The sequence below is a fragment of the Nerophis ophidion genome, linkage group LG08 (genome assembly GCF_033978795.1).
Source record: "Nerophis ophidion isolate RoL-2023_Sa linkage group LG08, RoL_Noph_v1.0, whole genome shotgun sequence".
NCBI lineage: Eukaryota > Metazoa > Chordata > Actinopteri > Syngnathiformes > Syngnathidae > Nerophis > Nerophis ophidion.
Window position 1 is genome coordinate 52,957,211 of NC_084618.1, and position 16,503 is coordinate 52,973,713.

Consider the following 16,503-nt stretch of genomic DNA (forward strand, 5'->3'; position numbering starts at 1 on the left):
AACCACTGCTAAGACACTTTCATTTAACACACAGAGATCCTGCAGTGCTCACAATGCCCCCTGCCTTAAGAAGGAACATGTCCAGGCATGTTTCTGTGACTAAGAGAAGGCATTGGTGGCCAGATTGGACCAAAACTGAGCCTCGACTCTTTGTCTGGGATGGCGTGGCCGAGATGGTACAGGGGCCGTGCCATCAGTTTGAGGGTTCCACGTTCGATTCCAGCTTCCACCTTCCTAGTCAAACACTGGTATAAATGTAGCGTAAATGTAGATAATGGGTTCCTCAATGTAAAGCGCTTTGATTCCCTTGAGAGAGAGCACTATATAAATATAATGCACTGCACTTCACAAGGATTAAAAACATATGGCCAAGGCAACAAAGGAGTGACCAATAAGGACGCACAGTAAAACCCTGGAGTAGCCAAACCAGTCTCCAAACCTTAATCCCACGTAAAATATGCAGTCAATTGAAGATTTAAGTTGCCGAGCAACAGCCTTGAAACCCTCAGTGCATCTGTGAAGACGTGCGGATTAAAATCCCTCCCTTTGAAAGGTAATGCAAAATTCTGGTGACCAAAGTCTGACCTCTGTGATCACCAGCAAGACTTTCTCCACCAACTCATGTTTTGCTTGGGGATTATTCCCCTCGAAAAAATACTAACCAATTTATATAACATAAATGCATTTTTCAGATATAACCTACCATAAAACTGCTAATGTCTTTTTAGTTAATGTACAAAACGGATGTGTATCAAAATCCATAAAACAAAGTAGTGTTGCGCGATATTGACAATATCAGATTCAAATCATATAATTTTGGCCAACGATGGAGCTTTTAATACTATCGTTATATCGTGATAATGCATGTTGATGACGCATTCTACCTGTGTTTACTCAAATATGACTGCAACAAGTGAACATCGCATCCTCAACAAATGCAACGTCCTCGTGAGCGGCTAATGTTGTTTTTAAATCATCAGTGCTCACCTCCGTGGCAGGATAATGGCAGAAGGAATCGCTAAACATACTACACTACACACACTAACAGGATACAATAAGCCACGCTAGCTGTTAAACTAGAGCCACAAAGGTGGGCGGATTGATAAGAATATCAACAGTAACAGTACAAAGTATAGTGTTAGTATATGGTTAATACTGCAGTAATTAGATCAATGTCAAAATCGTGTTTTGTTGTTCTTCTTACTGTTTACAAACTCAGGGGAAAAAGTCTCTGGACACAGGAAAACTTTAAGGGCAAAAATCAAAGGATTTAAATCAGATCGTTCAGATACTCAGTGGCCTTGTGGTTAGAGTGTCCGCCTGGAATCGGTAGGTCGAGTCATACCAAAGACTATAAAAATGGGACCCATTACCTCCCTGCTTAGCACTCAGCATCCCGGGTTGGAATTGGGGGTTAAATCACCAAAATTAGCGCGGCCACCGCTGCTGCTCACTGCTCCCCTCACCTCCCAAAGGGTGGACAAAGGGGATTAGTCAAATGCAAAGGGCAATTTAACCACACCTTGTGTGCGTGTGACCATCAGTGGTAGTTTAACTTTATTTAAATCAGAAAAAATGCTTATGGTTAGTTAAATGGCAATATTGACTTAACTCAAAATGTTTAATGTAATACAAGGGAATAAGGAAATAATTTGATTCTGTTTTGCCCCCATCCTGTGTTTTTGTATATTTGTAATTGTGTTAAAAAATTGAATCATTCCATGATTTTTAAAATTTGAAGTGTTAGTGTCAGCATTGGCATGGCCAATACTGCCCCTCTAACTGCCCCTCTAACTATTTGGTGATTTGCTATTGGATCCATAACAAAACTAATTTAAAGTATCCAAACAAAACAAAAAAAAATTGCTTATTATATTTTAGCAGAACTGTAGATAGAACCATGTTACAACAGAAAGTTACTACCGCATTTTTCAGAGTATAAGTCGCTCCGGAGCATAAGTCGCACCTGCCGAAAATGCATAATAAAGAAGGAAAAAAACATGTATAAGTCGCACTGGAGTATAAGTCGCATTTTTGGGGGAAATATATTTGATAAAACCACTACAAGAATAGACATTTGAAAAGTAATGTAAAATAAATAAAGAATAGTGAACAACAGACTGAATAAGTGTATGTTATATGACACATAAATAACCAACTGAGAAGGTGCCTGGTATGTTAACGTAACATATTATGGTAAGAGTCATTCAAATAACTATAACATATAAAACATGTTATACGTTTACCAAACAATCTGTCACTCCTAATCCCTAAATCCGATGAAATCTTATACGTCTAGTCTCTTACGTGAATTAGCTAAATAATATTGTTTGATATTTTACAGTAATGTGTTAATTTCACACATAAGTCGCTCCTGAGTATAAGTAGCACCCCAGGCCAAACTATGAAAAAACTGCGACTTATAGTCCCAAAAATATGGTAGATATTAACAGTACATTAGAAAATAGGATAAAAATAATTTTGACAAAAAATATTTTCGGAAATGATACTGACAATATGTTACCGCAAATGTCAGCAGCCAAATTAGGATCCTTTGTGACCCATTTTGAAATAGTTGTCTATTTGCCAAATAATATATCGCGATGTAAAGTGTTATTGCAACATAGATTTTAGAGTCAGCCGATTCTGTCATGGATCGTGTGATCTGTGCACCAGTCTCCCCACGTTAAGCAAAGTCACGCACAGGCATCCTCCTTAAAGGGATACACCCCTACCAGGAGGATCGTCATACTTGTTCGAGTGACCGCCGACGATTAGATTTTAGGACATATTTCCCATTCATAAAACAAACTAGTTACAACTTCAACAAAACACATTTATTACAACTGAACAATCTATGTTCCTGTCAAATTGAAACGGTGTCTAGCAGATACTCACCTGTTGACAGCACCCCAGGAAGGGTCCAGGCTATGGCTCATACCTGAGCAGTATTGGGAATGTGGAGCTTTGTCACCTCCATTACCAGCATGGTTAATAAACCGTCCTAGAAATGCTCCTTCAACCCAAATCCAGTGAATCCAAACACTTCCACGGCGAATATTCCATAGGGGGATTTCCTTGATATCCTTCAGTTCTCGCCGTTTTGCAAAAGAAAGGGATAATCACCACATGTCTGGACTCTGTGGTACATCCATGTCGAGGCTCATTTAATCAAAGGTTAAAGAAAAGCTGGCTTTGAGAAGAGGAAATCCCAGCAGCTGGACTCCTCTGTCAGTACACAATGAGCAGGGTGATCCTTCCACCTCTGACCTTGTGTCACCAGACGTTTGTGTTGGACTGTGTGAAAGAGTGCGTATGGATGTGTCAGCGGCTTGGCAGGCCTCCCGTTATTAACCCAAAGAGGATCAAACTTCCTGGCAAAAGAAGACCAAGTGTCTCTGTTCCTTGTCAAGTCTTTCTCCGGAACCCCAGCCATACACTATGAATGAAGGCGGTGTGTCACTGCGCCTTGTTGTGCAGGGGTGTGTATAAACATGGCTTCTACTGCTAACATTCCTCCAATCCAGCACACAGGAAGATTCAAATGAGGAAGAGAGAATCACACACATTGGGAAAAAAGGTGGGTGGGGACAGAGTCTTGCCTGGACATGACACACATGCACATGCACACGCACGCGCGCACACACACACGCACACACGCACGCACACATACACACACTCTGATTGGTGGTCCTTACTCAAAATAATCCACAAAGTCAAAGTTTAGGTACCGTATTTTTCCGACTATAAGTCGCAGTTTTTTCATAGTTTGGCCGGGGGTGCAACATATACTCCGGAAAGACTTATGTGTGAAATTATTAACACATTACCGTAAAATATCAAATAATATTATTTAGCTCATTCGCAGAAGAGACGAAGAAAATGTCAGCAATCGTCAAACACACACATCAGCAATCGTCACATACAAATCAACCAATAAGAATTTGGCGGGGGAGGGTCTTGGCAGAAGTGCATTGTGGGTCATGGAATGTTAACTGCATTATGCTATATGCTACTGCTGTAGCATATAGCATTGCACCTAATAGACAATGTCTCATTTGCACCCTTGGTGGTGAAAGCTTATCAAAATTAGGGTGGTCCCAAAAAGAGGGATGTTGTGTTGGTTTTATAAGAGCTCCCCCTCTGGTCAACATATGAAATAACAAGTGTGTGTAAAAAAATGTAAAGTGCTCCCCCTCTGGCCAAAATATGGAACAACACGTGTGTGTAAAGAATTGAATAGCGCCCCCTTTGGCAAAAATTAATTTCAAAAAATAAAAAAATATGTATATATTGACATACTGTAATAACTTCAAGTAAATAATGAAGCTTGAAAACCAATTACAAACAAAAAAAAAAAAAACATAAAACATGTACCAAAAGCTTACTTTTTTATATTTGCATTATATTATGGCTTCACGGTGGAAGAAGGGTTAGTGCGTCTGCCTCACAATACGAAGGTCCTGCAGTCCTGGGTTCAAATCCAGGCTCGGGATCTTTCTGTGTGGAGTTTGCATGTTCTCCCCGTGAATGCGTGGGTTCCCTCCGGGTACTCCGGCTTCCTCCCACCTCCAAAGACATGCACCTGGGGATAGGTTGATTGGCAACACTAAATTGGCCCTAGTGTGTGAATGTGAGTGTGAATGTTGTCTGTCTATCTGTGTTGGCCCTGCGATGAGGTGGGGACTTGTCCAGGGTGTACCCCGCCTTCCGCCCGATTGTAGCTGAGATAGGCGCCAGCGCCCCCCGCGACCCCAAAAGGGAATAAGCGGTAGAAAATGGATGGATGGAACAAATACAAGAATGTATGTGTGTGTGTTGTATTTTTAACCTTCTTGAGACATCAACAAGGAAAATTGCCTTCCATAAGAATCAGAATCAGAATAAGAATAGTTGTTTTACTGCCATTATTTGAGAACCGGTTCACAAACTAGGATTTTTTTTTTTTGGTGCAATCGTGCAAGATAAAAGACATATAAGACAGAATAGGTAATAAAATGAGCTATTAAAATGGATCATTTCATCGTTGGCGGTAACTTATAAAAACTGAGAACGGCTGAACAAAAATTGCACCGAAAAGGAAATAATGTACTGCAGATTACACAATATCAAATAATATTATTTATCTCATTCGCGGAAGAGACAAAGAAAATGTCAGCAATCGTCACACACGTCAGCCAATAAGAATTCGGCGGGGGAGGGTCATGGCAGAAGTGCATTGTGGGTCAAACAATGCTTAACTGCTATATACTATATACTACTGCTGTAGCTTTTAAAATGGATCATTTCATCGTTGGCGGTAACTTATAAAAACTGAGAAGGGTTGAACAAAAATGGCACCGAAAAGGAGATAATGTACTGCAGATTACACAATATCAAATAATATTATTTATCTCATTCGCGAAAGAGACGAAGAAAATGTCAGCAATCGTCACACACACGTCAACCAATAAGAATTCGGCGAGGGAGGGTCATGACAGAAGTGCATTGTGGGTCATGGAATGCTAACTGCTATATGCTATATGCTACTACTGTAGCTATTAAAATTGACCATTTCATCGTTGGCGGTAACATATAAAAACTGAGAAGGGCTGAACACAAATTGGACCGAAAAAGAAATCATATACTGCAGATTACAAACTGGATGTAGTGAAATATGCAGCAGAAAACGACAAGAGGAAGCGACGCATACCTTTGGAGTTGGCAGAGTTGTTTAGAAGCAACATGGAAGAAAATTTCATCGGATTTATCGATTAGGAGTGACAGATTGTTTGGTAAACGTATAGCATGTTCTGTATGTTATAGTTATTTGAATGACTCTTACCATAATATGTTACGTTAACATATCAGGCACGTTCTCAGTTGGTTATTAATGCGTCATATAACGCAGTGGTCCCCAACCACCGGGCCGCAGAATAATTTTTTTTAATTTTTATTAAAAAAATAAAAAAAATAATATATATATATATATATATATATATATATATATATATATATATATATATATATATATATATATATTTTTTTTTTTTTTTTTTTTTTTTTTTTTTTATTAAATCAACATAAAAAACACAATATACACTTACAATTAGTGCACCAACCACAAAAACCTCCCTTTTTCATGACAAAAAAAAAAAAAAAAAAGGGACATCTCTCCCATCCCCGGGACAAATACGTTGACCGGTCCGCGGATACAAAAAGGTTGGGGAACACTGATATAACGTACACTTATTCAGCCTGTTGTTCGCTATTCTTTATTTATTTTAAATTGCCTTTCAAATGTCTATTCTTGGTGTTGGATTTTATCAAATAAATTTCCCCCAAAAATTTGAATTATATTCCAGTGCGACGTATATATGTTTTTTTCCTTCTTTATTATGCATTTTCGTCCGGTGCGACGTATACTCCGGAGCGACTTATTATCCGAAAAATACGGTACATGGACTGGTGTTACATGTCCGCTGCAACTTAGACTTGTCATACAACAAATTAAATTACTTCCCTCCCCAAATTTATTTATAATAATCTCTGCGTGGCGCAGTTGGGAGAGTGGCTGTGCGCAACCCGAGAGTCCCTGGTTCAATCCCCACCAAGTACCAACCTCGTCACGTCCGTTGTGTCCTTGAGCAAGACACTTCACCCTTGCTCCTGATGGGTGCTGGTTAGCGCCTTGCATGGCAGCTCCCTCCATCAGTGTGTGTGAATGGGTGAATGTGGAAGTAGTGTCAAAGCGCTTTGAGTACCTTGAAGGCAGAAAAGCGCTATACAAGTACAACCCATTTATTTTGTAAAAATAAATAGAATGATTTCAAATCATCCACAAAGTCCACGTTGCACACGGCCAGATGTGGGCCGTGACTTCGACATGTCATACAACAAATGCTATCGCTCCTCCCACAAATGTAATAATGGTCATCTTCATTTTGCATGATATAAAGAAACAGTAAGACTCAATGTAGCTGCGGACAGAAGCACATTGTATATGTTATATAATTTCATAGTTGATTAGAATAAATAAATACAATGTATAAATATTCAGTTCATATTTACATGTATCGTGATTGAAATATACTGTATATTTTATTTTGTAATTTCATGCAAGTATATGTTAACTCTATTTTTGTTACAAAACCCATGTAAATTGGAGAGGAACATATTATTGTTTCCGGTTTGGTCACATTGTTGGGGGGACAATTAATATGTGACGGAAGAAGGGAAGCACCATGAGACAGCAGTTGATGGAAGAGGGTAACAGAGTCTTCGCTTGAAAAGAAACTTTATTCAATATTTTTTATTTTATTTGATTTCAGACGAATTGTAAGTTCTGTTTTTTCTTATTTATTAGTTCTGACGGCATTATTTAGACATTTTTGGCATTGTGTTGGCATCGTCGTTAAGGAGAAGAAGGCGTGGCTGAAATAAATGTCTGTTTAAAAAAAACGAACAACTTAAGCCTTAATTAAGACCTCGGAGGGGGTAACACTCAAAATAATCTACAACGTCAAAGTCCGCGGTACACTCGCTCTCGCACAGACGGATAGATAGATAGATAGATAGATAGATAGATAGATGGATAGTACTTTATTGATTCCTTCAGGAGAGTTCCTTCAGGAAAATTAAAATTCCAGCAGCAGTGTACAGAGTTGAGATCAATTTAAAATAAGTAAAAAGTAAATAATGGGGGTTTAAATTGAAACAAAATAGAGAAATATTACAATAACAATAAAAAATAAAAAGAAACAATGGGAATAAAAATATAACAGTAAAATAAGACTATAACAAGAGAAACTAGGCAGTAGTGACCATGCTATGAAAACGTATTGCACTGTTATGGTTTTGCATCGCCTGTCATCCTTGTACCCACCGCCCCCCCGCCTCAGAGAGGAGTTGTACAGTCTAATGGCATGTGGGACAAAGGAGTTTTTTAGTCTATTAGTCCTTCACTTGGGATGAAGCAGTCTAGCTCCTCTCACAAATTAATAATGGCTATTTCCATCTTGTATGATACAAATACAAAGACGGACTTTAAATGATCCACAAAGCCTTGGTTAACACCTCGGAGGGAGTAACACTCAAAATAATCCACAACATCAAAGTCCACTGTACACTCGCTCACGCACAGGCAGATGTACTAATTTTATAAAACTAATGCAATCGCACCTCTTACAAGCTTTAATGGTAATTTCTATCTTGCATATATTTGTATATATATACATATATTTGTGTATATATATATATATATATGTATATATATATATATGTGTGTGTGTGTCAAAGCCATGGTGCCCAAATATATATATATTTTTTTTAATTTTTTTAAATCTGCTCTTTGTAATCTATTTTTCTACCACTTGTTACTCTCGGTGTCTCCTAGCCGATAAGACAAATCGTATTAGGAACAACAACTCTGTGTTTTAACTCTTTATGTTTTTACCCTTCCTTGGGCGCTGTCAACAAGGAAACCTGCGAAAAAGGCTTGTAAGGATGATACAGTGTTGTTTTTTTTCCTTGCCTATATATATATATATATATATATATATATATATATATATATATATATATATATATATATATATATATATATATATATATTAGGGCTGGGCAACGATTAAAAATGTTAATCGAAGTTAACCGCACTATTTCTCTGATTAATCGTGATTAACTGCATTGTGTACGCAAAGCCTAATCGAAGTTAACCGCACTATTTCTCTGATTAATCGTGATTAACTGCATTGTATACGCAAAGCCCAATAATGAATTCAAAAGTAGTGTGTAGTGCACCTTTATTGGAATATTCTCCCACATTAACAAAAGCGCCAAAACATTTGTTGTGCAAACACAATTTAAATCAGTCCTTGTTAAACAGTAGCAGTTAAATAGCATATTTTATGAAAATCAACACAAAAAATGTAAATACAAATATTTAAGCTTATTACTACCACTGCCAGGGTATTTAAGTTATCCTGTTTGTTATGGAAAATAAATATAATCTACATACAAATCTCTGAGCCACAATCATAACATCTGAACAGGCAATTTCTGAGGTAACAGCAGAAACATTTTTTTTTATCAGGGATCTTATGTTTAAAACACCTATATTATAGGTAGTGGGCTGTTTTAGGGAATTTTTGATCAAATTATCCGTAGTAGCAATATTAATAATGTTGTGTTTATTCTGCGTAGTGCACTTAAAATAATTATGACCATATCCAGGAATTGATATGATGGGAATTTTCCGATTGTTTGCTTGGTGCTTTGATAAACTGAACGCATATACATGGTACTATATTGTGATGTTATGAGCCAGGGGAAAAAAGAACTACCCTACCCAGCATGCAACAGGAGTGACGAGCATGCGCGGTAGCCCGGTATAGGTTGTGTCGCCATGACGGCATCTTGTATGTTGTGATATGCACGCTCTGAAAGTAAACGTTAAGAACTCAGCCAACACGCCTCGTCTGCATTATTGATAAATAGACAGACAACACATATACTCCGCTGCTTCACAGCCCGCTGGATGTAGCCGACAAAGTATTCCCATGCTAGCTAGCCGGTCTAGCAAGCACGCGGCATTCAGTCCAAAACGGCCCGATCTATCCACATCCAGAATTGTCTGGCGGTCGTAAGTGATCCTGGAGTGACCACGCTGTAAGCCAGACATGAAATTTCCAGAATTGTCCGGTATTTTTGCCAAATGTTCCATCTTTACCAAGAGCCCCTCGACGCCGGGCGACGCCATCTTGTTAAGAAAAGGCGTTAACAAAATAAAATCATGTTAACAACATACGCAAATGTGCGATAAAATAATTGTCGACGTTAATAGATTGATGAGTTAACTCATAATTAACGCATTAATTTGCCCACCCCTAATATATATCTATATATATCTATCTATATATATAGATATATATACAGTATATATATATATATATACAGTATGTATGTATGTATATATGTGTGTGTATGTATGTATGTATATATGTGTATGTATATATATATATATATATATATATATATATATATATATATATGTATAACATATATGTAAGTATGTGTGTGTATATATATATATATATATATATATATATATATGTATGTATGTATGTATGTATGTATGTATGTATGTATGTATGTGTATATATATAAATACAGCCCGGCCCCCGGCCAAATTTTAACCCAATACGGACCCCCGAGTCTAACAGTTTGGAGACCCCTGATCTATGCGCACCAGGCTGATGTTACAGTTGGTTGAGGAGTGCATAAATAATAAAAATAACATAACATAACATGCAATCGCACCTGCCGCCAGTTATTAATGATAACGTACACCCTGGGTTACTGAAATAAATAATAAATCCCAGTCATACACACAAGTTAACATAAAACAGTGTGCTTGCTCATGCACAAGCATACCCTGTATACAGTACATGAACATCCATCCATTTTCTACCGCTTGTCCCTTTCAGGGTCGCAAGGGGTGGTGGAGCCTATCTCATGAACATGTATGTCATAAATCCTCCCACCAGTTATTAATGACATCCACCACCTTGCGTAGTAAAAATAAGGAGCCCAACAAAAAAATGATCCGCTAAATCACAGTCTACAGTCCGCTCCCGTTTGCACAGGCACATATGTGCAACAACGTGGGAGTCATTTAATTAATGTGATCTAACCTTCTGGCAGTGTTTTAATCTGGATTTAAAAGAACCACCACCAACCTTGCACAATAGAAATATGCATCCCTAAATAAGTCACGTGTGCTTTTTACACAGAGCCATTTGGGCATTCACTTGCCTGAAAATGTGTTTGGGTATTGATGATCGTCGTCGAGTCAGTATTTTGGGGATGCAAGACCGCCTCCGGACAGTGGGCACCCTTCGAGGGCACCTCTGACCCTTCGGGGGAACTGTGTTGACTCGCTCAAAGTGCACTTTTTTCTCACTGTGCTCACTACGTGAAAAAGAAGGGAAGGAAATAACAAAGACGGTGGAGAAATTAAGTCAAAACAATCAAAGGCATTTTGTCAAAGATCAGCAAATGGGGGACATCAATAGGGGAGGACACATTCATTTGGTAGTGTGAAGGTGTGTCTCACCCCTTACACCGTGGGAAGGAGGGCACTCTCTCCGGCGGCGGTCTGAGGTAGTTTGTTTCTGAGGCAGCCTGGCAGGCCCGAGAGTTTTCTCCTGGCATGCTGACACTGCGCTGGCGTTGTAGTGGCTGCAACAAAACACAAGCTAAGATGAGTAGATAGTTTAGACCAGGGGTCACCAACCTTTTTGAAACCAAGAGCTACTTCTTCGGTACTGATTAATGCGAAGGGCTACCAGTTCGATACACACTTAAATAAATTGCCAAGAATAAACAATTTGCTCAATTTACCTTTAATAAATAAATCTATATATATAAAACAAATGGGTATTTCTGTCATTCCGTCGTACATTTTTTTTCCTTTTACGGAAGGTTTTTTTGTAGAGAATAAATGATGAAAAAAAACACTTAATTGACCGGCATAAAAGAAGAGAAAACACGAAAAAAAAGAAAATTACATTTTGACACATAGTTCATCTTCAATTTTGACTCTTTAAAATTAAAAATTAAACCAAAAAAAATTAAGAAAAAAACTAGTTAATTTGAATCTTTTTGAAAAAATAAAAAAAAAAATTTATGGAACATCATTAGTAATTTTTCCTGATTAAGATTAATTTTAGAATGTTCATGACATGTTTTAAATAGGTTAAAATCCAATCTGGACTTTGTTATCATATATAACACATTGGCCCAAGCTATATTTCTAACAAAGACAAATCATTGTTTCTTCTAGATTTTCCGGAGCAAAAATTTTAAAACAAATTCTAAAGACTTTGAAATAAGATTTAAATTTGATTCTACAGATTTTGTAGATTTGCCAGGATATTTTTTTTGAATTTTACTAATAATAAGTTTGAAGAAATATTTCACAAATATTCTTCGTCGAAAAAACAGAAGCTAAAATGAAGAATTAAATTAAAATGTATTTATTATTTTTTACAATAAAAAAAAATGAATTACTTGAACATTGATTTAAATTGTCAGGAAATAAGAGGAAGGCATTTAAAAGGTAAAAAGGTATATGTGTTTAAAAATCCTAAAATCATTTTTAAGCTTGTATTTTTTTCTCTAAAATTGTCTTTCTGAAAGTTATAAGAAGCAAAGTAAAAAAATTTAATAATTTATTTTAAAAAGTTAAGACCAAGTCTTTAAAATATTTTTTGGGATTTTCAACTTCTATTTGAGTTTTGTCTCTCTTAGAATTAAAAATGTCGAGCAAAGCGAGACCAGCTTGCTAGTAAATAAATAAAATAAAAAATAGAGGCAGCTCACTGGTAAGTGCTGCTATTTGAGCTATTTTTAGAACAGGCCAGTGGACGACTCATCTGGTCCTTACGGGCGACCTGGTGCCCGCGGGCACTGCGTTGGTGACCCGTGGTTTAGACTATATCATCCTTTTTTCACAGGATGCTCACACACTTGGCATCCCATACTATGCTTGGGCACACTTGACACATCAGTTTGTCAGTTTGACTTGTGTTTATGGACTCATTTGCAGCACGCTTTCCTGAATGCAGTCATGTAGATGTGTGACACATACAGTCGCGATCAAAAGTTTACATACGCTTGTAAAGAACATAATGTCGTGGCTGTCTTGACTTTCCAATAATTTCTACTATTTTTTTGTGATAGTGATTAGAGCACATACTCGCTGGTCACAAAAAAACATGAAGTTTGGTTCCTTTAAGAATTTATTATGGTTCTACTGAAAATGTAACCAAATCTGCTGGGTCAAAAGTATACATACAGCAATGTTAATATTTGGCTACATGTCCCTTGGTAAGTTTAACTGCAATAAGGCGCTTTTGGTAGCCATCCACAAGCTTTTGGTTGAATTTTTGACCACTCCTCTTGACAAAATTGGTGCAGTTCAGCTAAATTTGTTGGTTTTCTGACATGGACTTGTTTCTTCAGCATTGTCCACACGTTTCAGTCCGGAGTTTGGGAAGGCCATTCTAATACCGTAGTTCTAGCCTGATTTAGCCATTCCTCTACCACTTTTGACGTGTGTTTGGGGTCATTTTCCTGTTGGAACATCCAACTGCGCCCAAGACCAAACCTCTGGGCTGATGATTTGAGGTTTTCCTGAAGAATTTGGAGGTACTCCTCCATTTTCATTGTCCCATTTAATGCACCAGTTCCATTGGCAGCAAAACAGGCCCAGAGCATAATACTACCACCACCATGCTTGACGGTAGGTTGGTGTTCCTGGGATTAAAGGCCTCGCCTTTTCTCCTCCAAACATTTTGCTGGGTATTGTGGCCAAATAGCTCAACTTTTGTTTCATCTGACAATAAATGGACACAAGTAAGACCTTCTGGAGGAAAGTTCTGTGATCATGAATGTTTTTTTTGACCAACAAGTATGTGCTCCAGTCACTGTATCATAAAAAAATAATAGTTGTAGAAAGTATTGGTAAGTCAAGACATCCATGACATTATGTTCTTTACAAGTATATGTATACTTTTGATCATGACTGTACATAATTAATGCAATTTCTCCCACCACCAGTTATTGATTATAACTGCAACTTTGCAATCACTTAAACAATTGAACAACTCAGGATAATGTGCTTAGCCCACATTACAGGGCAATACGCAGCATAGTTGGTCAGAAAATGTATGCGATCACTCCCCCACCCAGTTATTGATGATAACTTCAACCTTGAGCTGTAGAAATACATAGAATGGCTCACAACCACGCACATAGTCTAAATTACACTTTATTCTCATGCAAAGACATGCAATGTAGATGTGTCATGATAAAAAATTATAATATACAGTAAATTACAAAATAAACAAAACGACTCAAAATCATGTACATAGTGCACATTACTCTTTATCATGCACAGGGGCATGCAATGTAGACGTGTCATATAATTGATGCGATTGCTCCTCCCATCAGTTGTTAATGATTACTGCATTCATAAAAATAAGTTGAACGACTCACAAAGATGTCCACAATATTATGATCAAGCACAGGCATGCGGTGTAAATTCATCTTATTATAGCGATAACCTCTCCTGCCAGTTATTAATGATAAATACAACCATGTGTTAACAAAATAAATAGAAAGACACAAAATGATACACACATTTCATATTACGCTCTATAATGCAAAGTAGATGTTTTTGCTCAATTCAGCCAGTTATTGAAGATAACTCCAATCTTGCATTAATATAAATTAAAGAAATGACAAAAAAATCATGCATATAATTCACAGTATTCTTATTGGCGCAAATATGTGTCATATAATTCATGCGATCGCTCCTCCTGCCAGTTACTGATATTCCTGTTGCTACTTGCATAAATAGATAGAGGGCGCCTTGATCAAGCATGGTGTCAGTGGCCGGGTGTGAGTGTGCCCTGATGGACAAAAAGTTTGTTTAAAAAAAGCTCAGTAAGTGTTGCTCACCAAAGAACTATCAGTACAACTAAAAACTGCAATACTGACACAAGTGGTTCAAAGTTTACCTCCTTATGAGTGGGCGTCTCGTCGGGTGTCAGCTGAATAATGGGGATGTCCAGTTTAAGCCATGGCGGCTTCTTCCTATTGGCTGGTTCACCCATGCTCTTTCATTTCTGCATGCTGGAGAGAAAACCACAAGTTTATGAAGATTGTCGTAACCTAATCATAATTTGGTTTTGGGATTAGCGGTAAATGCTGCAGGTGAGGATTGAACACAACTTCTGAATCTAATTTTGCAATCGTTGTTGTATTTCATGAGTTTGATCAATTGGTTCTCTATCTGCATTTGTTGTTTATATTTGTTAGATCAGGAAAAAAACACAGGGGCTATTTCATCCCTACAAGCCTGTTTCAGAACAGGCTTGTAAGAATGAAATAGCCTTTGTGTTTTTTTCCTGACCTAACGTATATTCCGCTCTACCCCGGGATTGTGCACTGTATAACGGATAAACAGAAACCTCGACTGTAGCCAGAAGGTTGGGTAAAAACATAGAGTTAAAACACAGGGTTGTTGCATCCCTTTCTGATGTATTACTGTCCACAACAGTGCTCATTTGTGCATGTTTGAAACATCATAATATATATTAAAAATTGTAAATAAACAAATAATTCACTTAATTGTAACAAAACTGTGCTCTTATATGCGTAAACAAATTAATTGTTTAAGCCTCTTAAACACCCAAAAAACATACCTTAAAGTTCTGTGGTGGGTGGGGTGAAGTGAAACCAAAACAAGCAGCAAATGGTTTCTTGAAGAATGAAAAGGGGATTTTTTTTTTACCAAACCAACCTTTTTTTCAGTTTCTTTCTTTCTTTATGTACCTGTCTTCATACATTTTAAAGATGAAGGCTGAGTATGAAAAAAAGTATGTTCCCTTAGAATCCACTTGGACAAGTGTAAAAAGCCTGCAAGTAGAACAATATGCATGCAACCACATCCTTTGAAGGTGACACACTTTCTTCTATGCATAAACAAAAACACAAGCAAGCATGCAGCGGACCAACACTCACTTGATACTCGTGAATTCAGTCCCTGTCCATCTTGGGTCCAACATCAAGCCCTTCATTTGTTATGCCACAATACCTTTTCTCCTACATCTGTGCGTGGATTTTCATGACCGGCAGATTAAAGCATGTAATCCGCATGGCCCACATGACATGTCTGCTGCCAGAAGCTCGTACCTCCGATTGGACACTGATGCTTTGGTGTACGTTACAGGATGTGACATATCACATGTAAAGCGTGTTAATATCACGGGCATGCAAAACTAACAGTGGCTGACAGACTAACAATGTCAGGAGTTGAATGTTAGCATGTTATTTATGTTCCCCTTATGCATAAAAAACTGCTTTCACAATATGTGTGTGTGGTTTAACATGAACTAGTGACTCAGAAAATAACAATACTGGTCTATCATACATTATGTCCCTGCCCGGATGCCATAAAACTAAGTAAGCTTCAGCTCACATCTGGGCCAGATGGCGTGTGTGTGTGCGTGCGTGTGTGTGTGTGTGTGTGTGTGTGTGTGTGTGTGTGTGTGTGTGTGTGTGCGTGCGTGCGTGTGTGTTCTTTTATGTATACCCTTCTTGAGACGTCGACAAGGAAAAGTACCTTCAATTTGAGACTTTTTTTTAAAAACTTTTATTAGTAGATTGCACAGTTCAGTACATATTCCGTACAATTGACCACTAAAGGGTAACACCCGAATAAGTTTCTCAACGTCCACGTTAAGCAACTCATATGAGGACCGGTGAACAAGTTAGGACCGAGGTCATGGTCCCATGAAGCTTGAAAACCAAATTACAAACAAAAAATTAAAAAAACATAAAACATGTACTAAAATCTTACTTTTTTATATTTGCATAGTATGTATATATTATTAATGTTGTAAATACAAATCTTTATATATCTAGAAAGGGTGGTCCTAAAGAGGTAGGAATTTT

At 37.6% G+C, this 16,503-nt stretch overlaps 1 protein-coding gene across 5 annotated transcripts in view; it reads right to left on the reverse strand.

The window, feature by feature from the left end:
* The window catches only part of rhbdf1b (rhomboid 5 homolog 1b (Drosophila)), a 50,680-nt gene extending 34,935 nt beyond the window's left edge, over positions 1 to 15,745 (reverse strand). For 2 of the 5 annotated variants that reach the window (XM_061908895.1, XM_061908893.1), the window contains exons 1-4: positions 15,571 to 15,743; positions 14,565 to 14,679; positions 11,096 to 11,220; positions 10,795 to 10,950 (exon numbers count right to left, since the gene is read on the reverse strand). In XM_061908895.1, the coding sequence (XP_061764879.1) occupies positions 10,795 to 10,950; positions 11,096 to 11,220; positions 14,565 to 14,660 (377 nt within the window). In that variant the 5' untranslated portion in view covers positions 14,661 to 14,679; positions 15,571 to 15,743. Of the gene's footprint in view, positions 1 to 2,898; positions 3,545 to 10,794; positions 10,951 to 11,095; positions 11,221 to 14,564; positions 14,680 to 15,251; positions 15,434 to 15,570 lie in introns of those variants that run through there. The other 3 variants (XM_061908894.1, XM_061908898.1, XM_061908896.1) reach the window with 3 other exon arrangements.
* Between the last annotated feature and the right edge of the window lie 758 nt (positions 15,746 to 16,503).